General features: G+C 39.1%; 1 protein-coding gene across 1 annotated transcript; it reads left to right on the forward strand.

Annotated features, from left to right (window-relative positions):
• The first annotated feature begins 12,326 nt into the window (after positions 1–12,326).
• CHRNA9 (cholinergic receptor nicotinic alpha 9 subunit) lies at positions 12,327–18,732 on the forward strand. Its single transcript, XM_069105020.1, has 5 exons — positions 12,327–12,390; positions 12,743–12,888; positions 14,040–14,194; positions 17,144–17,676; positions 18,173–18,732. Exons 1-5 carry the CDS (start codon positions 12,327–12,329, stop codon positions 18,715–18,717), a joined length of 1,443 nt encoding a protein of 480 aa, XP_068961121.1. The 3' UTR covers positions 18,718–18,732.
• The last annotated feature ends 2,800 nt before the right edge of the window (positions 18,733–21,532 follow it).

Below are 21,532 nucleotides of genomic sequence, written 5' to 3' on the forward strand. Positions count from 1 at the left end.
CATGATGGAGGAGGGGAGAATATGCACACAACATGCTTTAAAATTTAATCTGCAATCTAAACATTTTTCCATCAAGTGATAGCATCTTGAGGACCTCCACATGGCTCTGGCTCTCACCACCTCCAATCCATGTAAAAGGGGACTCTGAACAAAATTTGGAGCTACAGAACCCACAAAATGACACAGAGAAGCTAACCTCCCACTGAGAACAGCTCGGCAGGCCAGCAGGAATTGGCCAGTGAAGTGTTCTGGGAGCCAAGCCCAGCCCCACATCGAGGTTTTAGCTTCAGGGTGGGCTTGACCAGCCACTGGCTAGAGGGACTTCAGATCACCAGCAGCTGTGATGGTCCAGAATTATCAAGGCATAGATACGAAGGACCAAGTGAGAGGTCAGTGCAGTGTGGACTTTGGGACCCAGTAGTTGGGAGTGCATAGGCTTTTGCCCCTGGGGGGAGAAGCCTCTGAGGGCTGCAGTGCAGCCACCGCCATGTGGCAGCTTCAGCTCCTGGCCTGCAGAGTGTAGGAGGACCAAGTGACCAGTCTGAGGGGTAATTGCTCTTTCTTTAACCTGCTTAGATCTGGATTGCAGTCTAGGGTGGAGGTCCTGAGGTTCGTGACCAGCTTGCCAGAGTGTGTGGAGGCTTCAGAGAGGGCACCCAACTAATACCTCTAGCAGCTGAGAAAACCCCAGAGATTGGGATGGAAGTTCCCCTGTCTGGTGGCAGAGTCCTACTGTGGCAAAAAGCCCAAAAGTCAAGTAATTGAGTGGCAACATGACCAGGAAAAGGAAGCAAAACAAACAGAAGAATCCAACATTAGACCCCTACTTTGGGGACAAAAAGGAGCAAAGCATGGAACAGGAGGAAGACAGTGAAGTCAGAACACCTGCACCAAAAGATTCAAAGGAAACTACAAGCTGGTTACAGGCCATAGAGGACCTTAAGAAGCAGATAAGAGAAGTGAAGGAAAAATTGGGAAGAGAAATGAGAACGATGCAAGAAAATTATGAAATGAGAGTCAACAGCCTGACTGACGAGAATCACACCTTAAAAAACAGACTAACTCAAATGGCAAAAGAGGCTCAAAAAGGCAATGAGGAGAAGAATTGCTTGAAAAGCCAAATTTGCCAGATGGAAAAAGAATCTCAAAAGCTCACTGAGGAGAATCATTCCTTCAGAATTAGACTGGAGCAAATGGAAGGTAATGACTTTATGAGAAATCAAGATGCTGTTAAATAGATCCAAACAAATGAAAGAATAGAAGGCAATGTGAAATATTTCATGGGAAAAACCACTGACCTGGAAAATAGATCCAGGAGAGATAATTTAAAAATTATTGGACTACCTGAAAGCCATGATCAAAGAAAGAACCTAGAAATCATCCTCCAAGAAATTCTCAAGGAAAACTGCCATGATGTTTTAGAACCAGAAGACAAAATAGTGGTTGAAAGAATCCACTGATCACCTCCTGAAAAAGATCCCAAAAAGAAAACTCCTAGGAATATTATAGCCAGGTTCTGAAATTCCCAGATCAAGGAGATAATATTACAAGCAGCCAGGAAGAAACAATTTGAATATTGTGGAAACACAATCAAGATAACACAGGATCTGGCAGCTTCTACACTGAGGGATTGAAGGGCTTGGAATATGATGTTCTGGAGGTCAAAGGAGCTGGGATTAAAACCAAGAATCACCTACCCAGCAAAACTGAGTATCATGTTTCAGGGAAAATATAGTCATTCAGTGGAATAGAGGACTTTCAAGCATTCTTGATGAAAAAACCAGAGTTGAATAGATAATTTGACATTCAGACACAAGAACCAAGAGAAGCATGAGAAGGTAAACAGGGAAAAGAAATCATAAGGAACTTATCAAAGTTGAACTATTAACATTCCTACATGGAAAAATGATAATTGTAACTAATGAAACTTTTCTCAGTGTGAAAATAGTTGAAGGGAATAGAAATTATATATATATATATATATTTGTCTATATTGGAGGGTACACAGGCATATGAATACATATGTGAATGTGTGTGTATATGTTTACAGGTATACATAGATAGAGGGCACAGGACCAATTGAATAGGAAGGGATGATACTTAAAAGGTGAAATTAAGAGGTGAGAGAGGAATATAATGAGAGGAGATGGGGAGAGACAGATTGGGGGTAAACCATCTCATATAGAAGAGGCAAGAGAAAATGGTTACAATGGAGGGGAAGAATAGAAAGGCAAAAGGGAATGGGTCAACCTTATTCTCATTGAATTTGGCTCGGGGAGGGAATGAAATACACACTAAATAGAGTATCTCACCCTATAGGAGAGTAGGGGGGAAGAGGATGAGAGGGGGGATGATGGAAGGGAGGCTGGGGGGGAGGGAAGTTGGAAGCACCCACTTTTGAAAAGGGACAGGATCAAAGTAGAGAATAGAACAAGTAGGAGGTGGAATAGGAGGGAGGGAAATATAATCAGTCTTTTACAATATATCTACTGTATATAGCTACACATGTACAACCTATAGTGAACTGCTTATCTTCTCAGTAAGGGTTGGTGACAAAGGAGAAAGATAATGAATCTGGAATTCAAAGTTTTAAAATAAAATATTTAAATATATATACATATATATATATATATATTATTAATACTATTTCATTGTAATTGGGAAAAAGTTATACAGGCACTGGGTCATAGAGATCCACCATGCCCTACTGGAAAAGTCGAAGGGGGTATGGGAGAAGATGTGGGAGAGAGCAGATTGGAGGAGGGATATCCTGTGGGACTGCTATTTTGGGGCAGTGAGTAAGGGAAAAACAGGGAGAAAATTTGTAACTCAAAATCTGGCAGAAATGAATGATGTAAATCAGAAGCATTTGAAAACTGAAAAAAAAAACTACTTTATAGAGCTAGAAAAAATAGTAACAAAATTCATTTGGAAGAACAAATGTTGCAGACTATCAAGGGAATTAAAGAAAAGAAATGCTAGGGAAGGTGGACTAGCTATACCAGATTTGAATCTGTATTATAAAGCAGCAGTCATCAAAACTCCTTGGTACTGACTGAGGAATAGAGTAGTGGATCAATGGAATAGATTGGGCACACAAGACTCAGCAGTCAATGACTATAGTAATCTATTGTTTGATAAACCCAAAGACCCCAGTTTTGGGGATAAGAACTCACTATTTTACAAAAACTGCTGGGAAAACTGGAATATAGTATGGCAGAAACTGGGCATAGACCATTACCTAACACCATATACCAAAATCAAGTCTAAATGGGTGCATGATCTAGGTATAAAGGCTGATACTGTAAGCAATCTCGGAAAACAAGGAATAGTTTACCTGTCAGATTTGTGGAGAGGGGAAGAGTTTATGACCAAACAAGAATTAGAGGGCATTATAAAATGCAAAATGGATAATTTTGATTACATGAAATTGAAAAGTTTCTGTACAAACAAAGCCAATGTAACCAAGATTAAGAGGGAGATGGGAAATTGGGAAAGAATTTTTACAGACTATGTCTCTGATAAAGGACTCATTTCTAAAATATACAGAGAATTGAGTCAAATCTATAAGAATACAAGTCATTCCCCAGTTGATAAATGGTCAAAGGATATGAACAGGCATTTTTCAGAGGAAGAAATTAAAGATATCTATAAGGACATGAAGAAATGCTCTAAATCACTATTGATTAGAGAAATGCAAATCAAAACAACTCTGAGGTACCACATCTCACCAGTCAAGATTGGCTAAGATGACAAAACAGGAAAATGACAAATGCTGGAGAGGATGTGGGCAAATTGGAACACTATTGCATTGCTGGTGGAGTTGTGAACTGGTCCAGCCTTTCTGGAGAGTAATTTAGAATTATGCCCAAAGGGCTATAAATAATTTCATACCCTTTGATCCAGCAATACCACTTCTAGGGTTATATCTCAAAGAGATCATAGAAGTGGGAGGAGGACCCATATGTACAAAAATATGTATAGCAACTCTTTTTGTAGTGGCAAAGAATTGGAAATTAAGGGGGTTCCCATCATTTGGGGAATGACTGGTATATGCATGTAATGGAATATTATTGTGCTATAAGAAATGAGGAGCAGATGGACTTCATATTTACCTGGAGAGGCTTACACAAACTGATGCTTAATGAGAAGAGTAGAGCCAGGAGAAATTTGTACACAATTACAGACACAACATATGTGTGATGACCAACTTTGATAAACTGGACTCTTCTCAGCAATGCAGGGTTATAAGTCAACCCCAAAAGACTCATGATGGAGAGAGATGTCTACATCTAGAGAAAGAACTAGAAAGAACTGAGTCTGAATCCAGACTGAAGCATACCACCTGATCTTTTTCTTTTTCTTGTTTGGTTTTGTTTCCTCTTTACCATTTTTCATTCCATCTGATACAATCAGTCTTTATAACTTGACTGATGTCTAATGTGAAAGTATTTGCAGATCCTATACTTGATTGTATGCCATCATGTGGCGTTGGGGGGAGGGGAGAAAGGGAGAGAAAATTTTAAACTCAAGGAATTGTGGAATTGAATTTTGTAAACTAAAAGTAAGCAAACAGATTAATAAAGACCAAAAAAAGTGATAGCATCTTAAGTCTAGACAATAAAAAATAACAGTAAATCAAGATTTGTTATCAGTTGCTGAATTGCAAATGTAAATTTGCACTTTCACGCTGAAAATTTAACAATTAGCTCTCCTGAGTCAGTTTGATCCGAGTCTAGCACACCCCTGACCATAAGATGATAGATTTAAAACTGGAAAGATTTAGAACTTCAGGATTATCTAATCTCATCCCTTCATTTCATAGATGAGGAAACCAAGACTCAGAGATGTTAAATTATTTGGACAAGGTCTCACTGCCAGTTGGCAGAGTGGGATTTGAGGCCATATTCTCTGATTTTACATTCAATGTTTCTTCTGCTTTCACTTCATACTGCCTTTCTACCCAAGGTACTGACTACTAAGCTAGAAAGGCTTCAAGTACAGTCTTGGTATCAGGCCTAGCTAATTGTGGAGAGGCTCATATTTACTTGATACTTTAAGGTTAGAAAAAAACTTTTAAAAAAACAAATCCCCCTTCCATGCACCTACCTAAAAGCCCAAATGAACACTTCACTGTGATGCCAGTATGGTAAATTTTCTTCAGTCTTACATAATAGACCCCTTCATAGACATCAGTCCTTTTCTCACTGAATGCTGTCTGCCAGTTTTCAGGTGGTCAGGGTCATCAACAAACAGGCTTCTTTCTGCAGGTGCACCTTAACATCGATTTGAAAGGATGTTTTCATAAATACAATCTGACCATTGGCTCTGAGCAGAATTATGACACAGGGTAGAAAAGAACCACAAACCTTCACTAGACAGAACTATCAGCAGTCAAGACAAGTTACTCCTGTGGGAAACAGTATATGCCCTCTGGCAAGACATCTCTGTGTGTAATATTATCTTTGTAGATCATTCATCGGGAGGAATTGAATACTCCATATCATTTACCAGACTGCCTTCCTGCCCCAGAAAAAAGAAATCCTACGGGTCTCGTCATCCATGAACATTTCTTACCTCTGTTAATTTCTTTTAATGAACTTTATTAACTTTTCCCCAAGTTATTAAGTTGCTTGCCTTTTCAATGACGGAGGTGGGAAGGGAGGGAGAGAACTAAAAATTTTTTAATGAATGTTAAAAATTATTTTTACACATAATTGGGGAAAAATTAAATATTAAATACATTTTTAAAGAACTTTTTCTTGAGCTGGAAATGTTGAGTAGGTCAGTTTTTGAGCATTAAAAATCTGGGGACTAGTGGAATCTATGTGTCCATAAGGGGAAGGATTTTCTTTTATTTCTTGAGGAGAGCAAAAAGAAAGGTATTAGAGCCTGGAGTGGCATCCTTAAGAGAACTTGGGACTTGATGCACTTACCTGTGTGACCAGACAATTTTTTTCCTCTGTTCAGAAACACCATGGTCATAATGGGACCATCTTGTGTTCTATCACAGTGATGTTTCCTGGTCTTTTTCTGTTTGTGACACATTTGTGGTGTTAGGAAAACTTTAGGAAAACATGATATTTATCATCATTAGCATGATATGATGTTAATTACAAACAGAGAGAAATGAGAAGGGGCCACGGTATTAAAAGAGATAATCCAAAAACTTCCCTCTCCCTCTTTCTCCACAAAATAAAAAACAATACAGTTTGTTGTAATAGAATTATCTCTGCTCTGGGATCTTAAAAGAAAATTTGTCACATGTAGATGTAATTATCTCTGGTGTATTTTCAATGTTCCTGTCTTTTTAACAGCAGTACTCTCCAGATGATGTCATGTGGGTAAGCAGTCATGGAACACCTGAACTGATCTTATAAGAATCAAATGGCATTGGAGACACATGTAGTCTTCATTGAGGGTATGACACATATAAGCAGTGTTTACCTGTGCACAAGCAGTGGTGTAAAAGATAGCACTTATAAAACTATGATTGGAAAAGGAGGTGAGCAAGTCATAGACAAGGGATAACAAAAGATGAGCCCAAGCTCTGCACTGTTTTATATGAAATGTTAAAAGGTCTAGAATGAATGAATGAAAAGGTATTTTAAAGCACCTATCATATGCCAAGCATTGATCTAGGTCCTGGAGAATAGAAATACAAAAGTGAAACAGTAAAACTCTGATCACTACAGTGACTGAACTCTGATTAATGCAATAGTCAATCATAATTGCAGAAGACAGTTGATGAAACATTCTGCCTACCTCCTGACCTGGGAAGTAATGGACCCAGAAGGAGACATATATTTTCTGGACGTGGCCAATGCTTGGATTGGTTTTGTTTGATTGCATATTTGTAACAAGATTTTTTTTTACTTTTCTTTTCTTTAGTGGGGGTGGTGGTGGGAGGAAGAGGAAACAGAAATTTTTTTTTACTACTATTATAAAATTTGATTTTAAAAAGTGAGACAGTCCTTGCTTTAAAGGACCTTATATTTTTTAAAATAAATTTTGTTGATATATTTTGTTTTTATGCCACCAAGTTTTCTCCTGTTATGAAGAGGAGAAACTCTTCATCTTTCCAGGGAATCATCCCAAATAGCAATATTTTAAAAATAAAAGGAAATTAAAAAGAAGAGAAAAAAATCAGCAAAATCAAGCAATGCTTTGAAAAAGTCTGAAAATATATGTAATGTTCCATATTCATAGAACTCCCACTTCTGTAAGGGAAAGGAGGTGGTAATATCTTGTCATATTTCATATTGGTTCTTTGTAATTTTGTAATATTCTCTTTTAATTGATGATTGACTTCTTTCTTTTTATATTCTTGTAGTCAATATGTATACTATTTTCTTGGCTCTGGATACTTCACTCTGTATAAGTTTATGTAAATCTTTCACTGTTTCTCTGTATTCATCATATTAGACAATCCTTACAGCACAGTAATATTACATTCATGTACCATAATGTGTTTAATCGTGCCTTAATCAATGGCATCTACTTTGTTTCCAATTCTTTGCTACCACAAAAAAAAAAAAACAATTCTATAAGTGTTTTGGTATATATGGGAACTTTATATATATTTATATATGGGGTATATGCCTAGTAGTGGACATTTTAGAGGCAGCTACTTGGTTTAGTGGATAGAGCGCAGGGCTTACAGTCAGGAAGACCTATATTCAAATCTGGCCCAGACACTCACTAGCTGTGTGATCCTAAGCAAGTCACTTAATCTCTGTTTGCTTTAATCCACTGGAGAAGGGAATGGCAAACCATTCCAGTATCTTTGCTAAGAAAACCCCATACAAAAAATTGAAACACTAATGTACTCTTGGTGCAATTGATTCATCCACTCTGGAGAACAATTTAGAACTATGCACAAAGGGCTATAAAACTGTGCTTACCCTTTGACCCTACCCTAGCACTCCTCGGTCTGTACCCCAAAGAAATTTTTTTTTAAAGGAAAAGGACCCATATGTACAAAAATATTTATAGCAGCTCTTTTTATGTCAAAGAATTGGGGAATGACTGAACAAGTTGTGGTATATGATTGTGATGGAACACTATTGTACTATAAGAACAGGATGTTTTAGAAAAATCTAGAAAAGACTTACATGAACTGATGCAAAGTGAAGTGAGCAGAATCAGGAGAACATTTTGCACAGTAAGAGCAATATTGTACAATGGTCAACTGTGGATGACTTAGCTCTTCCTGGCAATACAATGATTCAAGACAATTCTGGAGAACTTATAAACAAATGCTCTCTACCTCCAGAGAAAGCATTGATGGAGTCTGAATGCAGATTGAAGGATACTTTTTTAAAAACTTGAGTTTTCTTGGTTTTTTTTTTGTTTTATGTTTTCTTTCACAACATGACTAATATGGAAATATGTTTTGCATGACTGCACATGTATAACCTACATCAAATTGCTACCTTCTCAATAAGGAGGGAGGGAACGAGAGAATTTGGAATTCAAGTTAAAAAAAATCCACAAATGTTAAAAATTGTCTTTAAAGGTAATTGGGGAAAAATTTTTAATTTTAAAGAAGAAAAATCTCCATGGAGTCACGAAGAATCTGACACAAGTGAACAATAACAAGTAGGAATTTTATTCATTTTATTTGCATAATTTCAAATTGCTTTCCAAAAATGGTTGTACTGAACCTCAGCTCCATCAACAATGTGCTAGTATGCTTATCTTTCTCCAAACTCCTACAGCCTGGGCTATTCCCATCTTTGGCCATTTTTGTCAACTTTAATCTAGGATCTTATGGTTCCTCCTTCTTACTCTCTGTGACCAGGGGAATTTTAGGCACAAGATTCTTAGATATCTTATGGATCACATATGTGTGATCCATTATTGGCTGGAAGTCAGAGTATCCTGAAGATTCTGAAATGTGCTTCCTTTTCTCCTAGAATTTTTCTATTGGTCATTAACAAAGATTCCCATCTCCTTTATTTTTTTTATGACTTCAAAGGTCTAGTGCAGTGCTATAAAATGTTTGAAAACTAGACTGCAAAGGATGGAAGGCTCTCTCCCAGAACTCTAATGAATTAATTAAATTGTGGTTGTTTAAGACAAGAAGCTAGAGTGTGTATGTATGTCTGTGTGTGTGTATGTGTGTGTATGTATGGATAGACACTGAATGAATTAGTGTGCTTTCTAGAAACATGTTTCACTGGAGTTTTTGGTTTGTTTTTCTGACCTTAATGTTCTGTGGTTACCCTAAAGTGATATGATCATGTCATCTGCTGAATGATGCTATCAGAACTTCTGTGCCTGGGGCCCCATTACAATTCTGCTGGCATTCGAACGACAACTTTCTGACTCAACCAGGTTTAATTAAGCACTGAACTGTTCAAGTTTTCAACAGCATTTCATGAAATTCAGTAAACTGGCATACTTGGAGAAGGGAATATTCTGGCTAATTGAATTCCAAAATAACTGAGAGTTGAACAAGTGATCCTCTTGTTTCAACTCAGGTAAATGTTTCCCTTCCCCACCCAAAGCAATAAGCCACTCTTCAGCCCTATTAAAGACATTAGAATGAATATAAACTTTGCTTGGAATGTATTATTTCCTCTGCCTCTCAGAATCCTTATCTCACTTCAAAGTCCAGTTCAGGGGGCATTTCATCTCTGAAGCCCTCCTGATCATCCCCCAATTGTCAGGGATCTCTCCTTCATGTTACCTTATATTATACTTGTCTGTATACGTTCTATATTCCCCAAGGAGAATATAACCTTCCTGAGGGTAGGGATTTAAATTGTTTTATTTTATTTTATACTACCAACATGTAGTATAGTGCTTTGCACATAGCAAATAAGAAACATCATTGAATTGAATATGAGATTTTTTAAGTGGTTCAGTCAGTCAACAAGCATTTATTAAGCAAAGAAAAGCAAAAACTCAATCCCTGTTCCCTGATCCCAAGATCGCCTTCTATTGGGGAGAGACAACATGCAATTTAACTATATATATATATATATATAAGATCTATGTGGATTATGTGAGATTGTATAGATGATTACCTCTTCTAGTTTAGAAGAAGTAATCTGCTAACTAGAGTTATGTGACCAATCGATCAGCAATTATTTATTTATTTTTTATTATTTTTTGAGGGAGGAAAGCAATTGGGGTTAAGTGACTTGCCCAAGGTCACACAGCTAGTAAAGTGTCAAATGTCTGAGATCAAGTTTGAACTCAGGTTCTTCTGACTTCAGGGCTGGTGCTCTTTCACTGCACCACCTAGTGGCAAATCAGGTCACTAGGAAAATATGATCTTTAAAAATAACAGACAGGCCAGTCAGATGGCAATGGGGAAACCACGAGAAATTAGCATCACATGAATACTCTCCAAAAAGGGGATTCATAAAAAGGGGGGCAGACAGAAACAGCTTTGTTCGTGTCTATACAGCTGTAAGGGAGAGCTGTTGATAAATATATGACCCACTTGGTAGGTGTGTCTCCCGATGGCTTATTAGATTGAGGCAGTTTGAAGAAAATGGAAACATCCATCTCCCATTGGTCTGATTCTCTATGGCAAAGCAACCTTCTCTTGAGTTTTCCAGGTAAGTTTTACTGTTGGGAAGAATTGTGTTGATGTGAATTCCTGGTCTACTTGGCAGCTGAATTTCACATAGCAAATTAATAAAAAGAGTTGTGTTTTGGTAATCAAATAACAGTATGTGTATGAAATTGCAGTTGATAAAACATTGAATACTATGCACAAGATAGTAGACTATAAGTTCCTTGAGGGTAGGTACTGGTTTGGTTTTAGTTTTGGTCTCTGCATCCCCAAAATGTTCACAGTGAATGGCGCACAGTAGGTGCTTCATGAATTTTGTTGAATTGAAGATGTTGAAATGAAGATGAAGATGCATCATCATCAATAATGTCATTGTTACCTTAGAGGCATCAGGGTGTTGAAGTAGATAAACATGGAGTCAGGAAGACCTGAGTTCAAATCCTGCCACAGACACTTGCTGGCCATATGACCCTGGGCAAATCACTTAAGCTTCTCTGAGGCTCAGTTTCCTCATCTATAAAATGGAAATATTGGAGCGGCTAGGTGGCGCAGTGAATAGAGCACCAACTCTGGAGTCAGGAGGACCTGAGTTCAGATCTGGCCTCAGACACTTGACACACTTACTAGCCATGTGACCTTGGGCAAGTCACTTAACTCTAATTGCCCTGCCTTCCCTCCTCCAAAAAAAATGGAAATATTAATAACACCTATATCATAGGGTTGTTGTGAGGACCAACTGAGATAAAATATGTAAAGGGCTTTGTAAATTTTAAAGTGCTTTACAAATGCTGACTATTATTTTTACACATAAATTTCTTGTGAGTTTGGGTGGCCCCTGAGCCAGATTCCCAGGGCCAGTCAGCTCAGCATGGGCCAATTAGGTGTATGCACACATACATACACACACACACATTTTATATATATAAATATATATTTTATATATACAAATCTATACACACACACATACATATTTCTGGACCCACAAAGTCAGAACTGGATCCTAGAACCCAGAGGGTACTTAAGTTGATAGACTAAAAGAATAGGAAACAATCTATGTGGAAGGACTGAAAGAAAGAAAAGTAAACAGTCCAAAGTTTCAACTCTGGAATTATCTCTTTTTTTTTTCAGATAAAATCATTTTCATCCTCACTTTATCTTGTTCAGCTGATATCAGTATTTCAACAAACTTTTTATTCACTTGATCTCAGCATGTTGGAGGTGGGGGTTCTCAGGAGATACCCCTGGGAATCTGAATAAATTCCCATGACATAAAGCCACCTCTTCAGGCATAAAGAAGTTTTTGTGGCAGGAGTGTGGGGGAAAAGGGGGGCCATTTCTGTTATTATTTCCTTTCTCTTCCCCCCAAAGCTCTTCCAGATGTGTGATTTAAGTATTCAGGGTGAGGGTAGCAGAGGATGACCTGGGGTTTGCTTCCTCACTGTGAAGCTATTAACTCTGGGCCTGACTCCCTCGAGCTCCAGACATCATCTCAGGCTTCATTCATCAGCAGGAGCAGAACAGACTATGCTCAGGTTACTTGTGGTGAGGAATATGCATGAGACAGAGATGGGGGGGGGGGCGGGTAACAGGACGTCAGCATGAACACAGGTTCACTGGGCAGTACCACAAGAGATTTCTCATTCACTGTGGTGGTGGTGACAGGTGCTCCCAAGAAAGAAAAACCTGTGACTTATAGAAATTTTCCATCTATGCTAAGTCTGTAATTTCTCATAGAATCAAAGAAAGTGAAAATCACCTCCATCTCTGGCTCAGGGTCAAGGAGTTTATGGAAAGGATGGACTGGCCCCATTCCTGCTTTTCCCTTTGCTGGATTTTGTGGGCAGCCTCAAGATTGAGAGGTGAGAGGACAGTTGCTAGTGGCTGTGCATTTGTATCTGTCACCCTGGCTTAGCATATCTGGGACCAAGGTTCAGACCCAAGAGCTGGATCTCTGGGAATAGGGGGGAACTGTGTAAGGGAGCTGACTGGGGGCAAGCACACAGCTGACCAGGGGCATACATTCATTGCAGAAAGGGATGAATAGATGGTAATGTTTCCAAAAAGCTGGAGCAAGCCTGATTTTTTGGCATGGGTGGGGGGTGGGAGAAGAGAGCACATACAGCATCATATGCTGAAAACCCATTCTGCTCCAAGACACAGACTATGTTCTGAGTATTGATTGACTCAGTACCAAATTTTTGTAAAATGCAGTCATAGAGGCAGCAGAAGGAAAATATGCGCAGAAGCTATTTAATGATCTTTTTGAAGATTACTCCAATGCCCTGAGACCAGTGGAAGATACAGACAAAGTATTGAATGTCACTCTGCAGATTACTCTCTCCCAAATTAAAGATATGGTAAGTAACACTAAGTGAGTGTCTATTCGAGATATTGTTTAGGTTGGCAACCTTATTTCCAAAAGAAACAACTTCTTAGCTAGGGTAGTAAGAGGGGATAGGAGCAGGAGTTATTTTGTGTAGGCTTAAAGGGAGATGGGTGAGATGAGGAAGAGAGGTCTTCACTCCACAAAGGTGTTAATTTCACTGATATTTTCCTCACATGTGACTACTCAGCAGTCTGGTATGTAAATGAGCAAAATAAAAATGTCTGTAAAACCTTTAAAATATGCTTGGAGAAAGAAAATAGAAACAAGGTGTGTGTGTGTGTGTGTGTGTGTGTGTGTGTGTGTGTGTGTATGTGTGTGTGTGTGTGTTTAAAAGATACTATATCTTATTCTGCATTTGAGAATACATACAGTCATGAGATTTCACTTTCCTTCTCTACATTATGGATCTCTCTCTCTCTCTCTCTCTCTGTCTCTCTCTGTCTCTCTGTCTCTGTCTCTGTCTCTGTCTCTGTCTCTCTCTGTCTCTGTCTCTCTCTCTCTCTCTCTCTCTCTCTCTCTCTCTCTCTCTCTCTCTCTCTCTCTGTCTCTCTCTCTCTCTCTCTCTCTCTCTCTCTCTCTCTCTCTCTCTGTCTCTCTCTCTGTCTCTCTCCCCCCCCCATTTTTCTGTCTCTACCTTTGTCTCTCTCTTTCTCTTTTCCCCTCTTTCCTCCCTCCTTCCCCTTCTCTACTCCTCTCCTCTTTCTTTGTTCTTTTTCTTCTCTTTCTCCTTCTCCCCTTTCTCCTCTTTCCTTCCTTCCCTCTCTTCTCTCCTCTTTCATCTCTCTTCTTTCTCTCATCTCTCTTTTAACTCTTTCTATCTTCTCTCTTTTCATTCTTTCTCTCTGTCCCCGCCATTCCTCTCTCCTTGTATGTTTTCATGAGAAAATTGATCTATTCATCAGACAGGACCTGAACATCTGCTCATTTTAAGCTAAGCATAATTTTAAAAGATAGACTTGTCAGTTAACTTAGGGAAGGAGAATTTTAAGAGCTGTTGTTTGTGCATTTAACATTAAACCTTTGAAATGGTCATAAAGCAGAAGTTGACAATGTATTCTAGAGAAAGGATACATCTGGTTGAGTTGTTATCTAGAAATATCTACATCCTGAGTCCTCTTGCAGGATGAGAGAAACCAAATTTTGACAGTCTATCTGTGGATTCGCCAGATCTGGTATGATGCATATCTCAAGTGGGACAGAGACCAGTATGATGGACTAGACACCATCAGGATCCCCAGTGACTTAGTATGGAGGCCAGACATTGTTCTTTATAACAAGTAAGTTGGAATCGAAACTAACAGGGTGTCACTATCTTCATATATTTCAGCTAGTCATTTATTTGAATCCAAGCATAAGGATATTCCAAGCATCATGAAATTATGCCCTTGTGTAGGAATTGGACAACCAGCCTAACAAAACATTTAATGTATTTTTGCATTTTGTGTCTCTTTTGGCTCAGATTTCCTGAGTATCTGTGTTTGTGGGAACTCTGAGTGTATTCGTGACTATTAGATAACATTTTTGCCCATAATTCTAATGTAAGAGGAACAATCTGAGAATGTGTGCTGCTAATAACAGCTAGCATTGAGGTTTGTTTACTATTATTCTTTTTATTTTTACTATTAAATATATTTGTATATTAAGTATGTAATATATTTATATCATGTATACTTATTAAACATTGTCTCCCATTATCCTCACAACAACCCTATGAAGTCGGTACCATTATTACCCCCATTTTTCAGATGAGGGAACAGAGGATGAACAAGGTTAAGTGACTTGCTGAGAGTCGTACAACTGGAATGTATCTGGGGCAGGATTTGAAACCAGGCCTGTCAGATTCTGGATCTGGCAGTCTGTCCCTTTACCACTTTAGCTGCCTATTAGGACAAGAGAGGGAGACAGAGTCATGTTCCAAAGCCTAGCAGCACGGTGCCACGTACACAGAAGTGGTGGAGGCTGAGGATCCTATGCATTTTGTAAATGATGTACAAATAGTCACCGATGCTTTTGAATAAACAGTTTAGGTACTTTAAATAATACCGTTGTAGTCCTAGAGATGAGCAGGTAGCTAGGCAGTATAATAGACAGAATCTGGGCCTTGGATTTAAGGAAACTGAGTTCAAAGCCTGCTTCAGATGCTTGAAAACTAGGTGACAGTGGACAAAATGTTTGACCTATCATCTGTTAAGTGGGGATAATAACAGCACCTGCCTCATGGGTGGTAAGGATTAAACGAGATAATGTATATGAAGTGCTATAAAAATATTAGCTCTAATTACTTTCATGTTCTGAAGGAGCATCAAATCTAGGTAGCAAAAATGCTGAATGTCCTTATAGAAGTCTGATGCCTACTAAGGACATTTAATCAGATCCTTCTAGTAAGTGCTGCTCTCTCTGGGAATCTGACAGTCTGGAGAGGGAGGACAGGCAGATGTAGTAGAGAAAATGCTGAATCCGAAGTCAGAGGACACTTACATGCAGGGGTTTTGTCCCTGTGGGACCCTAGGCAGGTCACTTTCCTTTTCTGTAAAAAGCTTCCTTACAAGGATGAGGTGAGGGAAGTGCTTTGTAAACATCAAAGAGTCATAGAAATGTGAACTGTTGTCATGAAGTTTCCCAGGTCACTAAAGGGCCATTGGCTAAATTATCACTCTGGTTAGTTAGCATGTACAATCTTCTAGGGAGCAAATTCATTTGGAAGAGTCCTGCCTTGTCCCTTGCCTGTGGCATATCAACTTGGTTTTCCACAGACATCTTAAATTCAACATATTCATTATAGACCTCATTACTTTCCTCCCTCCCTCAACCTGACCCTCCTTTATCCAACTCCTGTTTAAGGCACCACCCAGTTACCTTGGGTATGTAACTTTGGAGTCATTCTTGATCTGGCCTCAGACCCTCACTGACTGTGTGACCTTGGACAAGTCACTTAACCTCTATTTGCCTTGGTTTCTTCATCTATAAAATAGGGGCAATAAGAGCACCTACTTTCAGGATTGTTGTGAGGATCAAATGAGATAATGTTTGTAAAGCACTTAGCCCTGTGCCTGGCACATAGTAGGCATTATATAAATGCTAGCTCTTATTATTATCATTATTATTGTTTATATTATTCCTGATTATCCCTCTTCTGCCCTATATCGAATCAGTTACCGATATCGATTCTATCTCCAAAACGTATTTCCTTCTTCCCATTTTCTGTACTCACGTGGCCACCCATATCTTTTGAAACTTCCTAGTTAGCCTCCCTGTTTCTGGTCTATGCCTTCTCAGTGTGTCCTCCACTGTCCATACCACCGTCAAAATAGTCTTACTAAGGTACTGACCTCACTCAAAAAACATTAAATTGTTTCCATTGCCCCTAGGATAAAATATAAACTCTTCTGCCTGGCATTTAATGCCCTTGACAATATAGCTTCAGGCTACATATCCAGCCTTCATACCACGCTTCTTTACAAACTCTACCTTCCAGGCAAGCTTTTTCTCAACCTTGACACTCCTCCCATCTCTGTGCAATTACAACAGCAATTCTTCAGGACGGGAATGAATTTCTTCTTCATCCCCACCTCTCAGAATCCTTGTCTTTCTTCAACATTTGGCTCAAGGGTCATCTCATTTATGAAGGCTTCCCTAATCTTTCCTTCACCCGCCCCCCACCTTCACCTTCACCTCCCCTTGCCCCAAATTGTCGATATTTTCTCCCTCCCATTCAGAAGCAGTGTTTCAAAGGAACAACTCCACAGGACTTGGTAACTAACTGAATATAAGGTGAAAGAGAGAGCTGAATGATCAACAACTCTAAACTTTTGAGTCTAAGGTTTTGTTCAGTTGTGTCCAACTCTTTGTGACTCCATAGAGCACTCCATAGCGTGCCAATGCTCTCCATGGGAGTTTCTTGGCAAAGATACTGGAATGGCTTGCTATTTCCTTCTCCAGTGGATTAAAGCAGACAGAGGTTAATCAACTTGCCCAGGATCACACAGCTAGTAAGTGCACAAAGTCAGGTCAGGAAGACCAGGCCCAGTGCTCTGCTCACTGAGTATGTAACTGTCTCCTTGAGCCTAAGTGCTTAGCAGAATATGGAGACTTTGATGTAGAAAGTTAAAAGATAGAGAACTACTTTGGAGGATGGGAAAATTGGGAAGAAAATGAGACGATGAATTAAACTACATTCTAATTAACAGCTTTTATTTTTTCACTTTTGTCCCCCCCCCCCCACTTAGAGCTGATGATGAATCTTCAGAGCCAGTGAATACAAATGTGGTCCTCAGATATGATGGGCTCATTACTTGGGATTCCCCAGCTATAACCAAGAGTTCCTGTGTAGTTGATGTATCTTATTTCCCTTTTGATGATCAGCAGTGCAACCTGACCTTTGGTTCCTGGACCTATAATGGTAATCAAGTGGATATATTTAATGCATTGGATAGTGGAGACCTCTCTGATTTCATTGAAGATGTGGAGTGGGAAATCCATGGAATGCCTGCAGTAAAGAATGTGATCACTTATGGATGCTGCTCTGAGCCTTACCCAGACATAACCTTTACTCTTATTCTGAAGAGGAAGTCATCTTTCTATATTGTTAACTTATTGATTCCATGTGTGCTAATATCTTTTTTGGCCCCCTTGAGTTTTTACCTCCCAGCAGCCTCTGGTGAAAAAGTGTCCCTGGGAGTCACTGTCCTATTGGCCATGACCGTATTTCAATTAATGGTTGCAGAGATTATGCCTCCTTCTGAGAACGTTCCTCTGATCGGTGAGTAGCAGTAGTGGTGGTTATATTAAGAAGAGTAATGATGGCTATGTGCTCAAAGTGAATGAATCACAGCTTGACAGTAATGATAATGAGGGTGGTGATGACGATGTAGGGCACATACTAGGCAGTTAAAAAATGTCATTCTACTTCTATTGTCTTTAATATAGTAGATACTTAAATAAATGCTTTTGGGGTCAGATCAGTCAGTTCCAGATTTCTGCATAATTGATTGCAATTTGCATAGAACACAAGCTGTTAGAATTGGAAAGGAATCTAGAATCATCAGATTCAACCTCTTCAGTTTATAAGCCAAGTGGCATAGAGGATAGTGGATTTAACTTGGAGTCTGGAATTTTGACGTTTGATCAAATAAAATTCTATCTGCTCTTTAAAACTAGAGTGAACAAAGGTTTTGACTTGGGAAGTATAGGGGTAGGGATAGAAGAAAAAGAAAAGTTATTTTTTAATGCAAATTCCTTTTTTTTCTTGATTTGAGGCAAATACTACATAGCAACAATGGCCCTGATAACAGCATCAACTGCACTGACCATCATGGTGATGAATATTCACTTCTGTGGTGCTGAAGCCAAACCAGTCCCCCAGTGGGCAAGGGTAGTCATCTTGAAGTACATGTCCAAGATCTTATTTGTTTATGATGTTGGGGAAAGTTGTGCCAGCCCACACCATAACAAAGAACGAAACCATCACCAGAAGGGCTGTGGCAGACTCCCAGAGCTGCATCAGAAAGGGCACAGGAACAGAGACAATAACATTGTCCAAAAGAAGGAAATCAACAGACTTTTAAATAATGACTTGGGAACCCAGGCTGAGAATCCCAAAGATGCAGATGGCTACTGTGCCCGGTATGTAGCCCTGACAAGGAATATTGAGTACATTGCTAAGTGCCTCAAAGATCACCGGACCAATAATGCAAAAGGAATCGAATGGAAGAAGGTAGCAAAAGTGATCGACAGATTCTTCATGTGGATTTTTTTCATCATGGTGTTTGCTATGAGCATTTTAATTATAGCTAAAGCATAATATACAAGGTTGAAAGAATGTCAGATCTGGGAGTCAAAGAACATGATTCTGAATCTGGACTATAATACTTACTACCTGTGTTATGGCGAGCAAATCATCCACCTCTCTGGGCATCACTTTCCTCATCTGTAAATTGTAGGGGTGGGGGAGCTTCAGTGAGGTAGTCTACAGTGAAAGGAGCATCTTTGCCAGAATGGGAGTCATAAGACTTAGGTTCCAAGTCCCAACCTGTCATTTGTTGTGTGATCTTAAGCATATAAGCCCATTTTGGGCCTCAGCTTCCTCATTTGTAAATTAAGGGCATTAGACTTTATAACAGCTAGAGTTTTTTGTACTCTAAATGAATATTCCATGACTCTTTCAGCTCTGAATCATTTTCATAAGCCAGATGTTATAATTTTCTCTATCATGTAATTGAAGGGCCAATAGTATTTAAAACATACATCACACACACACATACACACACTCACAAAAAATCCCTCAGACAAGGCCTAAAATATGTCAGTGCCATTCTAGATAAAAATAAAAGATCTTAGACTTCAATTCTAATTATAAGCTTTTTCTCTGTTAAAAGCATTTCTGATACTTACAAGTAGGTAAAAAGTATATATTTTGGGGGGGGGCGGGGTGTGGAGGGAGAATGATCTTTGAACCTTGTTATACAAAGATTAAGTAAAAGTCACCATGAGAACCATCTCCAAATAGGGCTATAGAAAGTCTGCAGTTTTCCTGCCACTGAAGGCCTTCCGGCAGAGGCCAGATGACCATTTATGTGGGTTAATGTAATTTGAGTAGGCCATGGATTCATTGACCTTTGAGGTTCCTTTTAATTCTGAGATTCTGTAATTGTATATATAAAACCAGAAAGGAACATGTAGAACTTTCCTTCCCTTCAGGAACCCCTTGAAGACAGAGAGCTCCTCTTTTCCATGGTTTAGAATAGATAGTGCTTACCCCATAACATGTGCTCAAAAAGCATAAATTTATGTTACCTGACTTAGTAGGTGAGTGAGTCAGGCTGTTTTATCAGAGGCAATAATACTACCTATCTACACGCAAAATTTGTTGGCATACTACCTTATCCCCTTCTTCTTTCTTGGGATACCCATGCATGCATGCATTCTTCCTCCTTGCTGAGCATATAGACAAAGAGTTGCTGATGCAACTTAAGCAATCCTACCCAACAGTCTTAGCTTAGACCGTCCACGATTGCTAGGCGGTCCCTTCTCGTGAACAGTAGCAGCTGCCACCACAGAACCACAGAACTCCACAGGGGAAGTGGTTTCCCTCTAAAGTCCCTGACTCTCATCAGCCTAGGACAGTGGTTATCAAGCTTTTTGAAGTTATAGAACCATGTGTATCTATCCTAAAACTGTGATCAAGGGGTAACATTTTAATGCTATATTAAGCTCTTGGTTCTCTAACAGGCAAGTTCAAGCTCTATTACACTAGAAAAGGGATCTGGGTAGAGGTCTGGTGATGGATTGATTGTCTGTCTGCTGTCTGGCAGAAAAGCTCAGATTGGTTATCAGGTTGCCATAATGACTCTAGAAAACAGGCTACCCCATATAAAGGGATGGCAGTTTGCATCAGTGAAGGCCAGACCCACACCAATGAAATCATGGGTCTTTGTCAAAATTGTAAAAGTATGGGGCAGCTGGGTGGCACAGTGAGTAGAGCACCAGCCCTGGGGTCAGGAAGACCTGAGTTCAAATCCAGCCTCAGACACTTAACACTTACTAGCCATGTGACCTTGGGAAAGTCATTTAACCCCAATTGCCCTACCTTCCTCCCTCCAAAAAGCAAAAAAAAAGTGTGTGTACATACATACATATATGTGTATATGCACACATATATGTATATATTACAGTATAGTGATAATAAAGCAAAAAATAATAACAGTTTTTAGGAGATGATCCACAGTAGGCACTTATGAAATATTAATTGGCTAATCCATATTGCTACGAAAAAAAGGAGAGAGTATTGGGAAGGATTCTTGAAGATATTATTAATAATAAAAATCATAAGATAGCAAGAAAATAAAGTTAGGGATGGAAGTCATGGGAGCTGTAATAAAATCTCTATTGTTTGTTGTCATTCAGTTGTTTCTGACTCTTTGTGATCTTATTTGGGGTTTTCTTGGCAAAGATACTGCAGTGCTTTACCATTTCCTTCTCCGGTTCATTTTACAAATAAGGAAACTGAGGCAAATAGGGCTAAGGGACTTGCCCAAGGTCACACAGCCAGTAAGTGCCTGAGACAAGATTTGAATGTAAGGAATTCTATTTACTGCTCCACCTAGCTGCTCTGTAATAAAATTACTCTGCTTTTTACGTTGTTTCTTCTCAGGGTAACTAAAACAAATAGAGCTCATTTTTTACCTAGTACCAGTTACTTTCTGGTATTGAGCACTTTGTACTTAGGAACAAAATATATCACTATAGGGTATAGATAGGGGTGGGGAATCTGCCACAAATTAAGGTCACAATTGTTCTGTAAAATTTGGATTCAGGCAAAAGGCTGCCCTTAAGGACCTAGAAGGCCACATATGGCCTTAAAACTGCAGGTTCCCCACCTCTGGCATAGATGCTGATGAAATCTGGAGGTAAAATAAAAATTCCATTTTTATACAAGGTGTCCCCAAAATCTTAGGTAGCTGCACTCCTTTGGGACACCCTGAATACCACTTTCAGATTTACAAAGTGCTTTCCTCACAACTGAGTAGGTAGTGTAAGCATTATCCTCATCTTACAGGAGTTTAAATAACTTGCCCATGGTCACAAAACTAGCAAGTGTCTAAGCTGAGATCAGAACC

This window comes from Petaurus breviceps, unplaced genomic scaffold (assembly GCF_028583685.1).
Source record: "Petaurus breviceps papuanus isolate PSGF00001 unplaced genomic scaffold, PetGlider_PUasm1.0 76, whole genome shotgun sequence".
Taxonomy (NCBI): Eukaryota; Metazoa; Chordata; class Mammalia; order Diprotodontia; family Petauridae; genus Petaurus; species Petaurus breviceps.

Coding starts and splice junctions, on each gene's coding strand:
- CHRNA9 (XM_069105020.1), top strand. CDS start 12,327: ATGGACTGGCCCCATTCCTGCTTTTCCCTTTGCTGGATTTTGTGGGCA. Junction 14,195..17,143: donor GACATTGTTCTTTATAACAA/GTAAGTTGGAAT, acceptor CCCCCCACTTAG/AGCTGATGATGAATCTTCAG. Junction 17,677..18,172: donor TGAGAACGTTCCTCTGATCG/GTGAGTAGCAGT, acceptor TCTTGATTTGAG/GCAAATACTACATAGCAACA.